We start from the raw sequence: 21,060 nt of genomic DNA on the forward strand, positions 1-21,060 counted from the left end.
ATAATTCTCATATAACTTAGGACAGATCTTCCTCTGCTGAGATCACCCCAAGGTGCCTCCTTGCATGGTAGAAAACTCCCTCCATTTTGTCTCCATGACTGTATTTCCTGCCATGATGCCACTCCCCTATTCTTCTCCAAGTCTAGGAACCAAGTGGTCTGTCTTCACTGGTCTGTGGACTCAGCCTTGCTGTGTACTTGCTGTTTCAGAATGAAATGCCCTCCCTTGGTTCCTGAAAGTTTCCGATCAGATTATCATCCTTTGCCTTAAAGAGACTCTACTTGACCCATTCTGGACAAAAAGAAGGCCTAGCTCTTCACCAGCTCCTCCCTCCCCAGCCTTGCTGGGTTTTACCACAGCAGTTATTCTGTGCCTTATATTGTTGCTGAATTTCTCCCCCAATGTGGGTGTCAGCTGAGAATGTGATGTTCTTGTGTCCACGGCTACATAATGGAGCCTAAGGCAGTTCCTATACATAGTAAATACCCAATATGTAATGAATAAATACTTACTGGAGACTTGGTTTGATCTGCATTGTAATCACCCAGGCCATAGAAGTGAAGAACCTTCTAATGGGGTCTGCTTTGTTGAAATCTTTATATCATGCCTTTCACATTTAACATAGATTTCAGTAACGTTTCATAGTTAGGTTAATACCTCCACAATACACTCAATGTCAAAATGTGGGGCCACATTTTAAAGATTCTTCTTACTTTATTGTTCTTTTGACCCTCAATTACCTTCAAAAACTTTATACACATGAATGGAAGAAAGAATAGTCCCCTTTGAACACCTGTTAAGACTTTATTAATATGAAGTGCTTCCCACAGGGTTCCACTGGAGAACCAGACTACCATCATAATGAAATTGCAAATTCATTTGTGTACTCCCCTATTATGCTTGAAAGCTACTTTGTGACGTTCGGTCTGCAATTAAATTGTACTGTGCAGGGTCACAAATATGCTTCGCTGACTAGACCGAGTGGTCAGAATCTTTTAACTATTCAACACTGCACAAAGACAAACGGCTATCTTTGAACAATAACATCCCGAAGCCAAAATTTGTTCCCAGCTGTACATCATCTTTTAATGGATCCACTGCTTGCTTTTCCCTAGTCAATAGGCCCCTTGCCCACTCCTTCCCCACTCCACTGATCTAGATTAGGGCTTTAAAATTATACTTTCTCCTGATGGAAAAAGATAAATTTAAGAAGTTTAATAATGTAATTTGCCCAAACACATTTTTAGTTTAATTTATAAATTATTTTGCCCCCATGCCCATGCTGTGTATATATTTATGTAGTATATTACTTAAATTTTATGGTCACATTTCCTGCTGTTAACATGACCACTAAGTCCGTCATGCTGCTTAACTGAAATAAATACTTAAATGTTTTAAAACATCTTCACGTGGCTTAAATATTTTCTAAGAGTCTGGGTCATATCCAGTAAAATATATTTTAAATTTTAAGGTAGTCTATTATTTTGTATATTTCCTTTTTTTTTTTCAAGAGATTTTGATAATAAATATCCAAAATTCCTTTATGACTGAATATACCAAAGGCTCTTTGTGGCTATAATCATTTTTGCATGAACAGCTTTTGAGTATTACAAATGTCTTTAAGTCTGTTTTAAGTACTTAATGTTAATCTGAGAATCTTAATTACAACATAGCTTGTATCCTTCCGAGTTAAAGACAGCACAATAGGAGGAGGATGGGAAGGGGAAATGCTTGGTTTTTAAGTCAGATTACCACTGCCACTGCCACTACCCCACACCTGGAATTTTGCGTCTTGTTAGTATGTTAGTCTGTGGCCTCCAGGAGGTAAGGTACAAAATGCACGAAAGTCTACCTACAGAACTGTGTTGTTATCAAACGGAACATGAATGAAGGGTCCAGACTGAGCAGCGATGAGAAATATTCAAGAACTACTGTTTGGATTCCTCTCTTCCCCGTCTCACTCCGTCCCTGTCCCATGTAACCTGTTCTCTCGGCCTTCCCCAGAGGTTCGGTGGGATGTTGAAATGAACTTGAAGCCTTTCTGTGCCTGCTCCACTCTGCTCATTGTTGCACTGCACCCATTAATGAGAGAGAAGTCAGGACCTTGAGTTGACATTCCTAGGATCCTCAGGGAGTGGATGTGCTCTTTTCCTTCACAGGAAACCAGCCTCCAGGGATAGGGTAGAATGAAGAGTGTTTTACTCCCCTTTAGATACAGATGGAGTCCTTAAAAGATAGTCTTCAACCTTGGCTCTGAGGCTTGAGCCCCACTATGTTCCTGTGCCACAGGGGGCCTTTAGTAGACTAGTTGCTTAAGTAAAGTGACTCACTGCAGTCTCATTGCTTATGTCGCTACCAGAAGATTCCACATTCTAAACCATTTCTAGGAAGATAATGCCATTTAATATACTACTTTAGGTTCCTAACTATGTCATTTATGACTGCAAATTTTTGTTTTAGGTGCAAAGATGGTTTGAAAGGCTTTACATTTTCTGCACTTAGGTAAGTAACATTCTGTTTTTGTGTTGAAAGACGGTACAGGTTAACTTTTTAAAAATATGAGTGTATGTAATTTCAGTAAAAATTTATTAACTTAATTTTTAATCTGGCAACAGTTTTAGAAGTCACAATAGTATTTCTTTGCCTTTGTGGATAGTTTATTAAGTAATTTCTCAGACTGAGTTGTGGGTAGGACTTACGGATTGTCAAGCACAGTAGATCTTAAGTGTTCCTAGAGTGTTTGCTTTTTACCTCCTCTCTTAGCATAGTAATTGGCCTATTGTACATACTGTGTAGACATCAGTTATCACCATTATTGTATTTTATAGCTCAAAGCATTTTCATGAAGTAGGCAATTAATTTTTTGCAACACTATGTGAAGTTTGTTTGTTGTGTGTTGAATGGAACCATTCACTTACATCTCACTGTACCTACTAAATCCAAACCCCACATTTTCCCAGTTTGTGTCATTAAGCACTACCTATTTTATTTTTCAGTGTCCTTAGAGTACTTGCCTAGTGAAGTTTGGTAGTATGGCATTCACTGCGAGTATTAGACAGGAAAGTTAGGGTGTGCCTCAGTGCTAGGAGGTCTAAAGGATTGTCTTATATGGTATTCTGAGGGTCAGAGGAACTTGCACATGGGGGTGTTTTAGTGCAGGGCTCACACACAGTGAGCGCTCAGATTGCTGGCTCTCCGTCTTTCAGAGGATGCACATTTGAGGCATAGCTTTAGATAACAAAGGGTGAAGAAGAGCACTGTCCATAGAGGTGAATAAAAGTGTCTGTTGGGGAATACAAAGATAGTTTTCGCTAGTGGAGTCAGAGTGTCAAAGACTTAAGGTTCAGGGTAGGGGAGAGACTGAGTTGGATTTGATAAGTGGGTGGTAGAGAGCTACTTAAAGGTTTAGAGGGAGGCAGTTAACCATGAGTTTAAAAGGTAAGTCCAGCAGAAGTATTTGGGACATTGGATGACAGAGAGTTAGAGGTAGGAAGACAAGATAAATACTGGGACTTGCACCATAATGGGATGATTCAAGAGAAAAATATGTGTTAAATGGAAGAACGTGAGGATTAATAGATGTTTTTGTTCCAGCTATTACAACCTGAAAACTAAGTGTGAGTAGGAGGTTGGCACGGACCCACAGATTGGATAGCATGATGGGAAACTGGTGTGGGATGTAAAAAACAAAACAAAACTTGAATCTACCGTGTGAGTGTGAGTGTTTCAGGGTTTAGTGGTGGAGCACCTTCCTGGAAGGCGTGAGGCCCTGGATATAATCACCAGGGGCTGTGGGGAGAGGCGGGTTAAGTGAAAGTTGTGATAATAAAGCTGTGATAACTAGACTTCTGAAGCCATGGTGCACGTAAAATTTTTTACTTTACATTTTTCATCAAGAGATAAATGAGAAAATAACTATTTTTGCCTTTGTTCTTTTTTTCTACATTTTTTATTTTTAATTTTAAAAGATGATAAAGCATGCTTTTTAAACTGAAAAGATGATTTTCTTAAATTATGCCCCATTTTCCTAAGATTCCTCAAATCCTTAGAAAATCTTGAGATATTTCATATATTTTTGTATCTCTTCTTCATGTACTTTGAATCAGGGGCTAGTTTGAAATGTTTGCACTAACTTTTTCTGTGTTATCAGACAATATTCTAGAAAACCATTCATTGTTACAAGTACTCTTGTTAAAATTGTTAAGCATTGTAAATTGTTGCATTGATATGGTACATGTCCTTCTACTAAACAGGTTGGATTTCATTTTAGATTGCCTGTATTGCCCATTGATCACTCTTAGAGATATAAAATGGCACAGAATTCTAGTACCAAAAGTGAGATTCTGTTCTTATTGTCAAGTTTCATTGTCAAAAATAATGGGTTAATGTGCATTGTTCTTGGAGGTTTCTTAAATTATTACCTGGCATAATTTTCTAATCTGCATATTCCCATCATTGCCTGTCTGATTTTTATTATAGCCACATACAGTGAGTTTATAGCCTGTCCCAAAATACAAGATTTACCATTAATTACAGAAGGGAGAGGACAGAAACATACTTGTGGTGGCCAAACTTAGTAAGTATAACTTCTCGGCAGTATTAACCTCTTATGAGAAAATGATATTCCATGCCTGATGGATTTGAGGATGCTGGCCACTCTGGAATTTAGATGAATGCAAATAGATGCAATTACCATCAGGCTCGGGGAAAGTGCTCATCATCTGTAGATTATAATTACTCTATCTTGAAAACACATTGTTTTGTAGAGGAACAGTCCCTTTGATCTATCGCAGCCATTCATAAAGCAGCCGAGTTTAATATCTCCTGGCTAGAGTAAGCAGAAAGCTTTAGAATATAAAACTTTACTTTAATTCAGTACCCATGTTTTAAAGCATTCCACCTGCAAGAGTACATAGGCTGTAAAGATAACATACATTTACTATTTATTTGGTTGTTTTTACTTTGCCCCAGATGTGTGCTCTGTTGAGAATGCACAGATGAATGAGTCATATACATGTTTGCCTTCAGAGTCTATGGAGAGGACAATATTAATTATAATTGTGCTGGTGCTACAAATGAGGGACCAGATTTTTCATTTGTACATTTCAGCCAGAACTAACAGTGTTGCTTTCCAAATTGTAGAGAGAAATAAAGACAGAGAATAAGGCAGGGACATTTCAAAGAATACTTAGATTAAAAAAAGAAAAGTCGAATGCTTTAAGAGAAAAAATTAATTTCACTGATGACTTGTTTTTCCCCTATGAAAAGGAGAGTGATTGACAGTACAGAAAAAAGAAGGATGACTTTTTTAAAAAGCAGAAAAAAGTATTTATAGACCTGTAGGGAAGAATGAGCCACACAAGAAGAGCAGCACTAAGGCATTGGCTTACCTGCAGGGGGACCAATCTCTCAGCCCACTGAAGTTAACAACAGTCTGGTCACATGTTAAACTTGGAGTTTGCATTTAACTCAGTAGGTCATAAGCTGGTGAAGTTCTCTGTTCAGATCTGCACTTTAGGAAACTTCCTCCAGAAATTTTATGGAGAAATTATCTGTCTGTGCAGATACGAATAGAAGGCACTGGAATAGCTAGAGGCAAGGGAGAAGGGCCATGGATGATGAGCCAGTGCAGGTGTTGAAAGGGGCGTAGCTCAGTGATTGAGACATCAGACTCTAGACAGACAGCTCTGTGTCAGCAGTCACTAAGAGTGTGACTTCTGTGCACAGGGTGGTCACTCATGCTAACTCATGGGGGAAGTGTAGTACCTGTACTGTTGGTATGGGTTCAAATGATATACCATTTATAAAATGCTTGTTGGCACTATGCCTGTCATGTTGTCTTAGTCAGGGTTGCTAGTGCTGTGAAGAGACACTGTGAACATGGCAACTCTTATAAAAAAAAACACATTTAATTGAGGGGGCTCACTTACAGTTCAGAGGTTCAGTCCATTATCATCGTGGTGGGACATGGCAGCATGCAGGCAGACATGGTGCTGGAGAAGTAGCTGAGTGTCCTACATCTTGATCCACAGGCAACAGGAAGTTTTCATATTCTGTTTGTCACAGGTCTCAGTCTCAGAATGTTATTGGAGTAGTATTGATCCTCTGTTGAATTGATATTCTAGGTATGGATAGACTTCCTGAAAGTTCAGAAGGTGGGGGATTCCTTAGGAAAGTTCAGCTGTTCTTTGTAACAGCAGTGACTCTTACAGTGGGGTTCAAAACAGTGTGGAACTTCTGAGAAAGCTCACTTCTCCAGTGGTAGCTAATGGTAGGAACATTTTCAATTGCATTGTTTTGACAAATGGTTGTCTCCTCTATGTGTTTGGTCTTTCCAAAGAAAAATAAGTAGATTGGAATAAATAACAATAATAGGGATATGAGGGTAGATGAGTATTTCTGGTTTTATTTTTTAGTTACCACTATTTTTTGTTGCTGTTGTTGTTTTTTCCGAGACAGGGTTTCTCTGTGTAGCCCTGGCTGTCCTGGAACTCACTCTGTAAACCAGGCTGGCCTCATAGATCTGCCTGCCTCTGCCTCCTGGTATTAAAGGCCTGTGCTGCTGCTGCTGCTGCCGCCACCCAGCTTAGTTAGCACTGTTTCCCTGGAGACCTACAGTCCCTTCCTGTGCAAAGGACTTTTCCTAATGCCACCACTTATCAGTAAAGATACAGATGTAAGCGAGAGTGCAGGGAAACCACCAACTCGATCACTCCATGGGTGGAAGGAAAGATTTATTTGGAGAAATCCAAAGCTGCCATGGCTGTCTCCTGGGGTGCAGAGGGTGGGATGGGAAGGTGGGGGAGCCTTGCTGATTTTAAAGGGAGCAGGTATATAACTGGAGGGACAGGGAGGGAATCTGTAAGCTGAAACGGCCTGGGAGTTTAGAATAGTGAGGGGGAAGTTCATAGGCCGGAAGTGTTGCTAGAGTTTTTCTGCCTGGCCCACAGTCAGGACAAATCTCTCTCACCCGCCAGTCCCAAGCCGCTCAAACCCGATCAAGTAAACACAGACACTTATATTGGTTACACACTGTATGGCCGTGGCAGGCTTCTTGATAACTGTTCTTACAGCTTAAATTAATCCATTTCTATTAATCTATACCTTGCCACGTGGCTTGTGGCTTACCGGTACTTTACATCTTCCTTATCCTGATGGCGGCTGGCAGTGTCTCTCTGACTCAGCCTTTCACTTCCCAGCTTTATTCTCCTCCTTGTCCCGCCTATACTTCCTGCCTGGCCACGGGCCAATCAGTGATTTATTTATTGACCAATCAGCAACACATTTGACATACAGACCATCCCACAGCACCTCCCCTTTTCTTTTCTTAAAAAGGAAGGTTTTAACCTTTACATATCTCCAAAGTCAGCTTGGTATATTTGGGAATTTGGGCATAGCTTCTCTTACTACTTCCTGCTGGAGGGGGGCGCTGTTTCTTCTGGGGAAACAAAGAAAATTTTAGGATCATGGAGTAGTCCGTGAGGCTGTATCGTCTGAGCCAGTTGCCTTGAAACGGTTCTGGATGTTGGATCATCTGGGCCATGGTGTCATCGGAGACCTTTCAGGTGGTCTTGGCTGGTCAAACCTGATGTATCTTACTCTGGAACAAATCCATAGCCTCTTGCTTTCTGTGGAAACAAAAGAGACTCTTTTCCAAAGCAACATATCTTTATATCCAAATTTTGAAGTCAAGGTACCTTTAAAATATACATTTTGGCATAACTCAACAGCTTTTACAATCAAATGTTTTTCTTTAGTTACAAATATCAAAGAGAACATAATCCAGATTCTCTGTGTGGTAGCCATCTTTACGTGGCTTATTTTTTTATATTAGCTTGAGCCTATTGCTTTAAACTGCAGCCTTTTAAGCCTGAAACGGCGCTGGTGCTGTGGCTGCTGGCTCCGCCCACTTCAGCTTCTCAAAATGGTGGTGATACATTTTCCGCCAGCTCTGGGAGCCATCAACTCTCAGAAATAGTGGGTCTATGCTTCTATCAAAGCAGCGTATAGCCCAGAAACCTCTTTTGTTTTGTACTAGCAAAGGCTAAATCCACAATGTAGTTTAATGTGTCACTTGCAGAGGCCTCATTCCCGCCATACTGCAGGTCGAGCGCACACACCAGCAACCCGCCAGTAGCTCAAACCGGCAGCTGCCGCTCATTTGAGAGAGACAATTAGGAACTGTTTTTAGCTCCGTTTTAGAATCTTTTTTTTCTCAGGTTTTAGGTGGAATCTCTTGCCCCACGTTGGGCGCCATTTGTTGCTAGAGTTTTTCTGCCTGGCCCACAGTCAGGACAAATCTCTCTCACCCGCCAGTCCCAAGCCGCTCAAACCCGATCAAGTAAACACAGACACTTATATTGGTTACACACTGTATGGCCGTGGCAGGCTTCTTGATAACTGTTCTTACAGCTTAAATTAATCCATTTCTATTAATCTATACCTTGCCACGTGGCTTGTGGCTTACCGGTACTTTACATCTTCCTTATCCTGATGGCGGCTGGCAGTGTCTCTCTGACTCAGCCTTTCACTTCCCAGCTTTATTCTCCTCCTTGTCCCGCCTATACTTCCTGCCTGGCCACGGGCCAATCAGTGATTTATTTATTGACCAATCAGCAACACATTTGACATACAGACCATCCCACAGCACGGAAGAGCCAGGACCTTTGCTATGTGTTATAGATAAGTGCTAATAGGGAACTAGATGCCCCCTGGAGTGTAGGGGAAATGTGGGAAGTAGTGGCTCTGACAGAAACTCACTGCTTCCCAAGTAGCCGAGGAACGCCCAGTGTCAGCTTCTGTTTATCCTCTCTCTAGCAATCTCTGTGTTTATTTGGTCAGAGTTCAGTGGGGGTTGGGGACCGTTTGGACCTAATAGCCATCAGGTATAAACTTAGTTTACTCTGAATGAGACACTAATTCAGTTATGTAATTGTGATTGACCTATGGATCCAAACTGGCCTGCTTCTCTCGAAAAACTTAAAGCATGTAATACCTTAAAGAATGTCCCGCCGGGCGGTGGTGGCGCACGCCTTTAATCCCAGCACTCGGGAGGCAGAGCCAGGCGGATCTCTGTGAGTTCGAGGCCAGCCTGGTCTCCAAAGCGAGTTCCAGGAAAGGCGCAAAGCTACACAGAGAAACCCTGTCTCGAAAAACCAAAAAAAAAAAAAAAAAAAAAAGAATGTCCCAAGTGCCTCATAGAAGTCCTGTAGTATGTTGTAGTTAATCAGTTTGATTAAAAAAATAAGCATATCAAGTAAATTCAGATTTGTAAAATCTTTTTTAGAGTATATTATTATTTAATATAAGTTGTGAAAATAATGTTTTAACTAAGAAACTCCCTAAACTGTGTTTTTATTGAAACAGTTTTTTCCCTACTGAACAAAGAGAGGTGAAAATGACTGACCCATGCTCTCTCCTCCAGGTTTATCGTAGGGAAGGAAGAGATTCCCACGCATTCTTACTCACCGGAGACAGCATATTCGAAAGTGGAACAGAAGAGGGAGACGCACAGCAGGAAGCCAAGAGGAATGAATCTCATCGCTCTGGTTAGGACGCTTGTGGATTCCATGTGAGTGCTCTGGCCCAGGGCTCCACACTCAGCCCCTGTCTCAGGTGGTCTCTGTAGATGCTAAGACATGTTTTCCCTCTGCAGGTAATGGTGTTACTCTTTTGTTCCCAGCAAAAACTATACCTAGAGCTTATTAAATGCGCATGATGGCAAGGGGATGTTCCTCATTCTTTCTATGGGATGGCATGTTATCGCATGCCTTTAATATAGCATTTCATGGAATTGAAACCCTCTTCTGTTCATCCTGGGCAGAGTTAAAGAGGCTTGGGAATGGAGGAGTCAACACATAGCTTGTGCTCCATGGCTGTCAGACTGTGGAAAAGAGAGACTATTCGCTGAGAGAATCAAGATGATACAGGAGTAAGGAGCAGACCTTAAGTAAAGGATATTTCCTAGCAGTGAGAATATTTAGGGCTCTGGGCTGAAACATTTATGTGTCTGTTATACAGAAAAAGAAATTTGTAAATTTGAACATTCATTTTAATTTTAGCATAGACATTTAATAAAGTAAATTTAATGGTTTAAAATTATGGTATCAGCCAATTAAACAGTCATGGCAATGATATTTTAGAACAGAATGAGTAGGTAACATCAAGAAAAATGGGATCATTTGTAGGAAGGAATCAGAAAGCCTGCCTTTGATTCCTAATTTGCCTCTACCAGCTCTGTGACTTTGGACAAGTGATTTAAACACCATTCTTCACAAAATCCTTGTCTATTACCTGGGGTTGACAGTAAATGAAATGGCATGTGCAGAATTCCCTGTTGGACTGTATAGGCATGGATGATACATTTTTGCTGAATTCAGTATTTTTGTCTTCATATTAGTCTACACTGCACAGAGAAGATAGGAGCAGAGAAAGGAGGTACAGAGGGCAGGAACAGGTGTGCCAGTGAACTCACTAAGCAAATGAAAATAAGTTTGGGTTGCCTGAGTGAAGAGAAGAGAAGCTTCCCTTTAACGGAAGTAACTGAGAGAGTCGAACGGATGAGGGTGCATGGCTCCTGGGGTCAGCGCTGAACTGGTCACAGAAGTAACTGCAGCAGGAATCAGAGGGGAACATGGTGAATGGATGAGGGTGCATGGCTCCAGGGGTCAACACTGATCTGGTCACAGAAGTAACTGCAGCAGGAATCAGAGGGGAACATGGTGAACAGATGAGGGTGCATGGCTCCTGGGGTCAGTGCTGATCTGGTCATGGTAGGCCCTGCCAGAGCAGATACGGTCAATCCACTCAGGTGAAACTACTTATAGAATTATATGAAAGCAAAGCTATAAGTATGAGAATAGCATTCTATGACACTGGTAGCCATTCTAAGTGACCAAGGAAAGATCACATGACAATACTGCTGATTTTGGCACTTAACTTTGCTGGCAAAGTAGTCCTGGTAGCAAAACCTGACCTGTCTTTGAAGAGGACACTTAAAAGTATGAAGAGTGATGGTTTGCACAAGGCAGACTTCTCTGGTTCACCTCTGTTCAAGCTTCCAGCTTTAATCACTCAGCACTTCCACGTGGCCAGATATGGCATATCATTCCCATGACATAAGGGCTTATGTCAGAATGAACATGCCGTCGCCTTTGGCAAGGAGAGGCTGCCTGTATAATCCAGCTGCAGTGCAGAAGTGGGCTTCTGAAAGACCTTGCTAACGAGTTAGCACATGGGTCGGAGAGGTGCAGAGCCAGAACGTTTCTCTACAAGCTAGTTATACCCAGGGAAGAGTTTATGTGCTCCCACAGCAGAAACAGCCTGGAAGAAGTTATAGAGACTGCTGACTTTGGAACTTGAGCCCTTCAAAGAAAATGAGAGCGATCGAGACACATATTAGTTGACTTACATTTTTATGCTGAGGGTGAATGAGGGGTCATAGAGTCAGTGTCCCACAAGAACAGTAGTCCTGGCAGAAATGTTTATATGAAACACCAGACTATAAGTGGTTTATACTTAAATCACAAATAACCTCTGAGTTCCCACATGATTCCTATTTCCATATTTATTTTAATAACTGAATTTTGAATTCTGACACTTTATCAGGTTTCTTTTCCAGATGTTTCCTCTCAAATATAATTAAGTATAAATTCCTACACCGGAACACAGTCTCATTATGATTTTGTTCAAATACTGACTTCACGGATGATTTATAATCATCATACTCTGTAACAAGAGAATTAAAGCTCCCAAAATTTGGTGGTGAATATAGACAGTATATACATATTTTTCTCATTCAGTCACAAATAATTGCCAGTATCGTCTTTCTGTTCCACAATCAGGTATTTTAACTGTGATCACATGTTTTGTATGAGGTATTAGTGATAAAATAAAAACGACAATCTCTTAACTTTGCTTCTGTATGTCATTAAAAAAAGCTGTAACCATTTAGGGGGAAAGTGATATTCTCCTACTTTATCGGTAAGAAAATTTTAAATAGATTTGCAACACATTCATGCGCAGTGTAGACACATGCATGCACAGGCACACTGTGTGCATACATGTGCACACATACTTTCACTATAATTAGTGTTGTTTTTCTGGTCTGATTTCAGATGCAAGCATGGACCAAGGCACAGGTGCTGCAAGCATTATGAAGATAACTGCATATCCTACTGCATTAAAGTGAGTCTGTGCAGGTGTCTACCTGCTGTTTGCTAACAGTGGAGGCTTTATACCTAAGTAACTTTTCTGTAGTAATTTCTAGGTAAATAGAAAAGTTCACATTAATTCTGCTGCCATTTCATTTGTATTTGACTTAAATTATTTTTCTGGTATTATCTTACTGAATAGAGTCTGCCTGTATAGCTCACCATTAAGGGAATTAACCATGGCCACTCACACAAATTCCCTATTCTCTAGGGTACTTGGCTAGTAGTGCAAAACTTCACTTCCTGCCCCCTGTCTCCTCTCTCATCACCAGCCCTGGAAAGAATATCTGGGACAGGTGGCACCATCTGTGGCAAGTCTTACAGTTTTGAATGGTGCTCACAATTCTGATGCGTTTCAAAGGTCACTGTTAATTCTTACAATGTCTGGATTTTTGGCTCAGTTGGTAAGAGTCAAGTTATACAAACCTCAGATGGCAGGAATCTCTGAATGGTTGTGTAGAACTTAGGTACTGTCCCACATCAGTGCTCCTAAGTGGAATGCCAAGGCTCAGTGTTGATGGTGACAATTGCCCAAGTCCACACTCATCTCAGAATCCTCAGAGTCGTGTCCGGGGCTAACACAGTAGAAAATGTTTTCCTTGTGTGCTGTCCACATTAGATTTCCTCCTCACTTTCTAAGTGGCAACAACAAATAAATCACAATTTACTGGCTAGTAAAGAAGGAGAATTCTTTCCAACAACATAGTAAGTAGATTCAAGAGGAGAATTCAGGCAGGGTGTGGGAGGTGATATTGAACATTTTCTGGAAAAAAAAAAAGAGTGAGACTTTCCAAGAAGTCAAAAACCTAGTGATTCTTTGAAACACATTCCAGTGCTAAGTACTTAACAGTTTATTAAGTGAATGTTACATCCATGAATATAAAACTATTTGGAGACATGTGGGAGAGGAGTTTACACTATGAAAATACTTGGAAGTCTCTTTGCTTGTTTTTGAGCGTGTCTTTCTATGTAGCCCTGGCTGTCCTGGTACTCACTATGTACATTAGGCTGCCTCTGCCTCTGCTTCCTGAGTGCTGAGATTAAAGGCTAAAATACTGAAGTTTCTTACAAGGTGTGTCTCATTATGGTGGTGCCTTGATTATTCCACATGTTAGGCTACCACACTTAGTAAATATTCACATTAATTACACTTTGCTCAGCTCGCTCTGCTCTCAACTGTCTTCATAGGAGCTCTCTTCTGCCCACCTCCCTGCTGGCTCTGTGCTTTCTGTCGAGACTGTGTGATACGTTTTCATGATGGCATCTTCTCTTTTGTGTCTACTTAAGTGTCACATCCTCAGTAGCCTTTCTTTATTATCCAGTCTAATAGAAGTTACTCTAGTGGCCTAGTATTTCCCGTAATTTGTAATTTTATTAGTCTACTCATTTGTTTTCTTTTTCCATGTGAGATTGTAATGCTCCACAAGGCCAGCACTGGCTGCCATGTCCCCACATCTTATGTAATTCTGGTATATAATAGACAACCATGTCCCCACATCTTATGTAATTCTGGTGTATAATGAACAACCATAAAATATTGTCTGACTACATGAAGGTGTAAAGGATTGGTTTTCAAAATGTTTTTGTTTATTTTATCTTTTGAAAACTGAGTGAGAAAATTAGCCTGTTCGTCATTAGCATAAGGTTATGGAAATAAAAGGGCTGTTTCATTATTGAACAAATACTGGGCAGTTCAAGTGAGGCAGACCCATGGGAATTCACAAGTGACTGGCCTGTTTCCCCTCTGGGTTTTCACCAGGCTTTAGGAAAGTCAGTCAATACGTTCTCATAGCAATTCAGTTTTTTCTTTTCCTAGAAAAGAAAATTGTAAGCTGGAAAATATAAGCCTGACCTTTTGGAATTTAGCAGGCAAGCCAAGGTTGCCATGGGGTTGGACAAGGCAATGGGAAGACAGTAGCCAGTGTCTTCAAGCTCAGTTTGGTTCACTGCAAAGCGCCCATCCCTTGTTTTAGCTTCATGTCCATGATAGGAATAAAGACCTAGATAGAGTTCCCATCTCCTAGGAGATTGCTTTAACTGGGTTATTTAAAAAATATGATATCAGAGCCACAAACAAATAATGAAATTTTCTTCAATTTAAAAATAAATCCATGTTTACACTGATCAGACAGTTTCCTATTAAAATTTCCCAAGGAAGTTGGTTTTGTTCACATTTCTGGGGGTTGTATTTCTAAAACTCATTGTGGTTATTGTCAACCGAATGTGAAGAGATGGAATTTTCTCTAGGGTTTCATCAGAATGTTCAGCGTGGGTTACCTGATACAATGCTGTCTCCGGATCCCCTCTGCATTCAGGCATCTGTTCACAGAACCGTCCCGGCTACTCTCACTCTTCTACAACAAAGAAAACTTCCAGCTGGGGGCTTTTCTTGGATCCTTTGTTAGTATATATAAGGTAAGCTTATCAAAAAAGAAAGAAAAATGGGAGATAAAGAACGAGCTGGAGAGATGGCTCAGCAGTTAGGAGCACTGGCTGCTCTTCCAGGGGACCAAGGTTGGATTCCTAGCACCCATTTGGGGCTCACTCACAACCATCTGTAACTCCATTTCCAGGAGATCTTGTGCCCTCTTCTGGCCCTCATGGGCACCAGGCACACATGAAATATACGTGCACACACATACATACATATGTACATGTAGGAAAAAGTCATAGACATAAAGTAAAAGTAATGAGTAAATCACTTTTAAAAAGAGAAATAAATGGCATGGCTATTGTTAGAATAAGGTATGTCTTAATTCAGCTTTGGTTTTATTTGATGGTGCTTTCTGGAGTATTCATAAATATCTTAGCATCACCAAGTATAAACAGTATATTATGAACTCAGGTTGGAAAAGCTTGTTTAGAATGTTACTTAATATGCTTGAATTTATACCCATGTTGTATTTATAAATATTTTTTTCAGAGATTTATTTTCTTTAGTTTTCAATACATAGACATTCTAAGAAAATGTTTATTTCCTAACTAAAATGTAATAATATTCTGTGTAATTTTTAAAAATAATTTTAAGCATTTGAATCATTTTCAACATTTTCTGTGTGGTTACTCCTTTTAGAATACTTCGGACCTTTCTGGCAGGTGGCAGGACTTGGCCAAAGCTATAGTGGTCTTCTGTTACAACACATGAGCAGTGCTGTAACATTGTAAATGGGCAGTGGCTTCCTCTTTTGTCCACTCACACTTCCTGTCATGCCACCTAAAGCAGGGAGTCCTCATCACTTCATTCTTCTGCCCCTCTTTGTGTGTGCCTGTGAATGCCTCCATGTGTCAACAAGCCCACAGCAACGTGTGTAGAGATCATCCTTGACGTGGGATGTTGCAGTGTTGATTAATGGCCTTCTGTTTAGTGGAGGCCGCCAATGTGTTACTCATAACACCGAAATATATCACTATCTAAATTTTAGTTTGTGAATTTTAAATCCTGATTCTAAGAGATAGATTGTTGATTTATGTTGACTTATAAGCATGTTTCTAATCTATGAATTTTACCTTTGGATCTTCATTTTAAAAGTTGGGTTTCTTTCAGACTATATATAATTGGTTCCTTCCCCCATTGAGATAAGATCTTACTCTGTAGCTCAAGCTGGTCTTGAACTCCCACCAATAACCCTCTGCATTGGTCTTCCAAGTTCTGGGATTATGAGTGTGAGCCACATACCTCCCCTTAAAACCTAATTTGATAATTTCTGTGATTTAATTAGGGTGTCTAGACTATTACATTTCAGCTGTATATAGTGTGGTCCAGCTAAGGGCTCTAGTAGCTCACTACTTGTTTTGTGTTCCATTTTCCCTTGTTATCCCCTTCCTATCTGGGCCGTATGCTTTTATTGGCTTCGTATTATTCCTGCTGACTTACCATTAACCCTTATCTTTGTAACAGTGTTCTCCTTAGTGTTTAGAATATTTGTTTTTGATTTATCAGGTCAAAATTAGCTAGTACTATCACTTCATGTACAATGTGAAAATATTACACTGTACATTGAATCCCTTTCTAGCCCTTGTGCTGTGCATTTATCTTTAAAATGCCGAAACTCCACAGTACATTGTTAATATTTTTGTTTTACAGTCAACTTGTTCTTTAAAAAGCCAGAGAGTAAATATTTTTTACTTTGGACCATGTGATCTCTGTCACAGCCACTCAGCTCTGTTTGTGTAATAAGAAAGCAATCACAGGCAAGGTGTCCACAAATGAGCATGTTGTATTCCAATAAAAGTTACCATATCAGAGTTAGAATTTCATAGGATTTTTATCTCACAAAATATTCTTATAATTTTATGCATGTAAAACTATTAAAAAAAAAAAAAACACCTTAAAAGCTGGCAGAATAGCACCTGCCTCCGTTGCAGCTACTCTGGAGGCGGAGGCAGAAAGACTGAACCCAGAAGTTCTAGAAAACCCTGGCAGCAGAGCCAGGCCTGATGTGAAAACAGAACCCAAACAAAGAAACAAACCAAAGCCAGGGTTACCTCCCAAGCCATAGGAAGCTACATGGCAGGCCATTTTTAGCTAAAAGGCCCATAATTTGTTGAATCTTGCTTTGGCTGACTAAAGATAAGGGAAACACGTCTTCTAAATTTACCCTTTTTCTCATTTTTTCAGCACTCTTCATCTTTTTATAGATCTGAGCTTTTGTCTGTTGTCACCTTCTTTCTGGCTGCGGAATGACCGTTCTCACAGTCTGTGTCTGCTTCAGGTGAATTTTCTGTCTCATTGCCACTGCTGAGAACCAGTGTCTGTGGTCCAGCAAACTGGCTTAACAGATGTGTAATTAATTTATCCAGTTCCTTCGCTTTGTTAAGATGGAAATGACTCTTTCGTCCGGGTCCAGTATTTACGGAGGCACATTCATGGGCTGGCTTTTGAAAAGCATTGCAACAGTGTGACACATGATCTTAGTCAGCCTATGTGGGCCTGTAAGTGCACTTCCCAGTCAGGGGTCCAGCTTGTTTCACACAGGATCCGGTTGTTGAGAGAATCACTCAGTGCAGTTTTGTTCTCATGCAATTTCCCCTCTCAGAACTAACGTAAAACCAAGACCATTGTGCTTTCTCCTGAATGCAGGGGACGAGTTGTTTCCTCCGCTGGATCCGGAACCTGGATGACGAGCTGCATGCTATTGTGGCTGGTAAGTCAGCAATCAGAAGAATGTCCATTGTTGTAGCAGTTGGTGGTGGGGTGAAGTGAAACCCTCCAAAGACATTCAGTTTCTGTTTCTTCCTGCATTGTAACCACGTCCTTCTGAAGACGGCCACTAGTGTGTGAAGTTAAATGGGTTGAGGCACACTTGCTGTCTGGTATTTAAGTTGGCAGGATAATAACGTGAGTTGTCATCATTGCCAGAAATCTTTGAGGATGTGTCGTAAAAGGACACAAAGACAATTATAAAAGTTGTTAGCATGAACTCCAGGTAGGGTACTTTAAAATCTGTTTTTTTACCACTGGAAAATGACATACTTAAATTGTTAAAGGCACTCAATTATTTTATAAAAATAAAAATGAAAGACCATTTTCTAGGTTGTAATGTATGTATTACTTAAGTTAGCTAAGTCTCTGGGATCCCAGCCGCAGCCCCTTAGTTTCCCACTTGTACAGTGAAGGTGGACAGTGGACAGTGGTGTAGTGACCACACTGAAACTAGTCTGAGCTCTTAGGAAACTAGATTGGAGAGTGTTCCCCTTGAAGAAAGAAATGATGGCAATAGTTTTTAAGTTTATTTTTAAAGTAGTATTTAGTGAAGCCACTATAGCTCTTTAAGATAGGGCTTCTTGTTAGACACTGTTTGTTCTCAACTCTAAAGATCATTGTTTTTCATTTAAACCACTCCATTGTAGTGCCATTGGACTCGTTACTGTCCCTGTGTTTTGTCCAGCTACAGGCAGTGCTAAAAGCATATTTCTTCCTATTTAAGTGAATTAACATTTCTGATGACTTAAAGAAATAATTTACAATCTGACCAGTTTTTCCTTGTTGTTTCAGGGTTTTTGGCAGGTGTATCAATGATGTTTTATAAGAGCACAACAATTTCCATGTACCTAGCTTCCAAACTGGTGGAGGTAAGCACAGACTTTTTTATGCATGAGAAGTTCCCAAGGATACAAAGCTTTTATCGCTGCCTGCAGCTGCTTCAGTTGCAAGAATAAACTGCTACCAAAGCAAACTCTGGTTCCAACCAAGTATTGACAGTCAGTTCTCCATTATGTTTATTTTCCTTTGTGTGTCTGTGGTATTTTCAAGTGTAACACACATTGCGAAAGCATAGTGTAACCAGTCCTCAGAACCCACCATGCACATCCGTGCTTACCAACATCTAGACGGTGTCTTGTCATCTGTACTCAGCCACCCCAGATACTCTACTGTGTCTTTTCACCTGCACAAACTCCAGTAAATACCTTGTAAAAGAAAATCAGTAGTACTACCAAAGTATGGCCACAATACCATGTCATGCACTTAAAAAGGTATTCGTGTTGTCATTGCATCATATAACTGAGTGGTCTCCATCTTCCTGAGCATCTGGTGTGTTTGTGCAGTCCTCTGTGGGGGCCATGCAGAGGCTTTTTTAATTAATGTAGTTGCCCCCTTTTCCTCCTCCTCTTCCTTAGGTGTTCTTTCCCTCTCCTCCCTCCTCTCTGCTTTCTTTCTTTGATGTTTCACTCCTATCTTTCCTGTAAACTGCTAGATAGTTCCAAAAGCTTACATTGAAGCTTTATTTTTCCTGGAGGCCTAGGGGAGCAGAAATATTTCCTATTCCACATGTGCGACTCTCCAATTGTATCATGTTGAGAACCACAGAAGTGTCTGGTTGTCTTTTGCTTAGACTAGTGTTGATGGAGGCAACTTGGGGCTCCTCAGGAGACTTCTGGCTCATATTTGAGCAGCTGTCAATGCTCATCACTCAGATTCACTAGTTCATTAAGTTACAGAATGGTGTGGAGGCACAAGCCTGTACCCAGCAATAGGAGGTGAGGTGGGAGGTCAGAAGTTCAAGGCCATCCTTGGCTATATAGTGAGTTTGAAGCCAGCATGAGCTACATGAGACTCTATAATAATAATAATAATAATAATAATAATAATAATAATAATAATAATAATAAATTAAAGAAGCCCCTAAATGGTGTTATATGAATGTAATGGCTTGAATTATTTCACATTTTAAGAAAAAAAAAGTGGCTATTCTGTAGAGAGTGTTTTAGAAGAAGGCATGAGGGCAATTGGAAGATCATTACACCTTGCAGGTCCTTGGGGGCTTGTTGCAGGCTGGTAACAGTAAAAGGGAGAGAAGTGTACGTATTCCATGTGCTTAGGAGTAGAATTGGCCATTGTTGCTAATGGAAAGGAAGAGTAAGAAAGAAAATACAGCCTCTAAGTAGCAAATACATCCTTTGACATAGGACAAAACTAGTATTGAGAGGTCGGCCAAGCAGTGTGATGTCCCTCTGTTCTTGTCTCATCAGTTTATGGATGATTCTAGCAAAACAAGCTGACCTGTGAAAAGTGCTGATGAGGACATTTTACTGAAAATTAAAAGCGTCAAGCTTTTGACATGCTTTGTGAAATGAGTTAAAATGGTGCACTGGTGACCATGTTTCCATGGTTGAAGTTACTTTCTGTTAAAGTGCTGTACTACCCTGTAGTAAACTGACAGGAAATTCCACTACATTGTCAGCTTTCCATCACTGTAGCAAATATGTGAGGTAGATGACCTGAGAGAAAGGTCATTCTGGCTCACCGTCTGTAGGCTTCAGTCTGTTAACCAGCTGCTGCTTTGGCTGTAGTAGGCCGCACATCATGTGGGGAGCAGGTGGAGCACAGCTCTTTACGTCGCAGCTGAGAATGAGCTGAAAGGGGAGGAAGGTGAAGAATCCTGTGTCCTCTTCCAGAGAACACCTCCAGTGACCAGAGGTCTCCATATGGAGCCCCACTGTTCAATGATTCCACCTCCTCCCAGCAGCAGCACTGTGGGGGCAGTCTTTTAACATTTGGACCTTTGAGGGACATTATAGATCCAAACTTTAGCATGTGTAAATTTTTTTCCTGGAACCTATGAATAAAATGTGTTTTGTGTTCCTATTACTGCAATAAGAGCTGGCAAGCATAGGATGCATGCAGTAAGGCTCATGCCCTTCACTGACTCAGAATGTGGTTCAGTAGTTATGTTTAGTGCAGTATTTAGGGGCACAAGTATTCAATAGATTGAGAGAACTGCCACTTAACATCTCTATGATGCTATTCACATATGTATCATACTTTCTTCAACATGAGTATATCTGCCTTATAATAAATAGCCTTTCATGTGATTTTGGAAATAATGACTAATATGTGATTGCTCATCATGTTATTTAAGTTGTAACTTCGTACGTACCCTGCAGTTTTTCTATATTCCAATTGCTGATACATATTCCTTCCTATATATTTCTTTCTCAATATATATGTTTAATTAGTTCACATACAGTGCATTTACCTGGTTGTCTCTTCTCTTGCCTTTTCTCTTTGAGTATGGTAGCAGTTGTGTGTCTTATTTGTTTAATGCCCAGGCAATTGGGATTAAATTTTAACAAGGTCAATTTACATAGCAAATCTGATAGCTGCTGAAGAGCACAGGAAGATGAGGGTTAGTGGATACCTGTGCTAATAACTTCCTTGCTGTCTGCCTTTGTGGACTACCCACACCCTCTTGACCCCTCCATCTGCTTGGAACTCCAGTCTCTGGTGGCTTCCCCACTTCCTTTTTAGTTTTACCTTAGCTTTCTGTGTACCAGAAAACCTGTTACTGTTCTGAACGTGTAGCCAATTTGTGTTTTCTGTGACTCTCCTCCTTCCCCCACCATATGT

General features: G+C 40.5%; 1 protein-coding gene across 4 annotated transcripts in view; it reads left to right on the forward strand.

Moving 5' to 3' along the window:
• Tmem135 (transmembrane protein 135) overlaps nucleotides 1-21,060 on the forward strand; it is a 233,508-nt gene that overhangs the window by 206,267 nt on the left and 6,181 nt on the right. For all 4 annotated transcript variants that reach the window (XM_052714210.1, XM_052714208.1, XM_052714209.1 and 1 more), the window contains 6 exons: nucleotides 2,461-2,502; nucleotides 9,425-9,571; nucleotides 12,117-12,186; nucleotides 14,460-14,627; nucleotides 17,293-17,356; nucleotides 18,208-18,284. In XM_052714210.1, coding sequence (XP_052570170.1) covers nucleotides 2,461-2,502; nucleotides 9,425-9,571; nucleotides 12,117-12,186; nucleotides 14,460-14,627; nucleotides 17,293-17,356; nucleotides 18,208-18,284 — 568 coding nt within the window. The remainder of the gene's footprint in view (nucleotides 1-2,460; nucleotides 2,503-9,424; nucleotides 9,572-12,116; nucleotides 12,187-14,459; nucleotides 14,628-17,292; nucleotides 17,357-18,207; nucleotides 18,285-21,060) is intronic.

This window comes from Peromyscus californicus, unplaced genomic scaffold (genome assembly GCF_007827085.1).
Source record: "Peromyscus californicus insignis strain IS unplaced genomic scaffold, ASM782708v3 Scaffold_4__1_contigs__length_199733344, whole genome shotgun sequence".
Taxonomy (NCBI): Eukaryota; Metazoa; Chordata; class Mammalia; order Rodentia; family Cricetidae; genus Peromyscus; species Peromyscus californicus.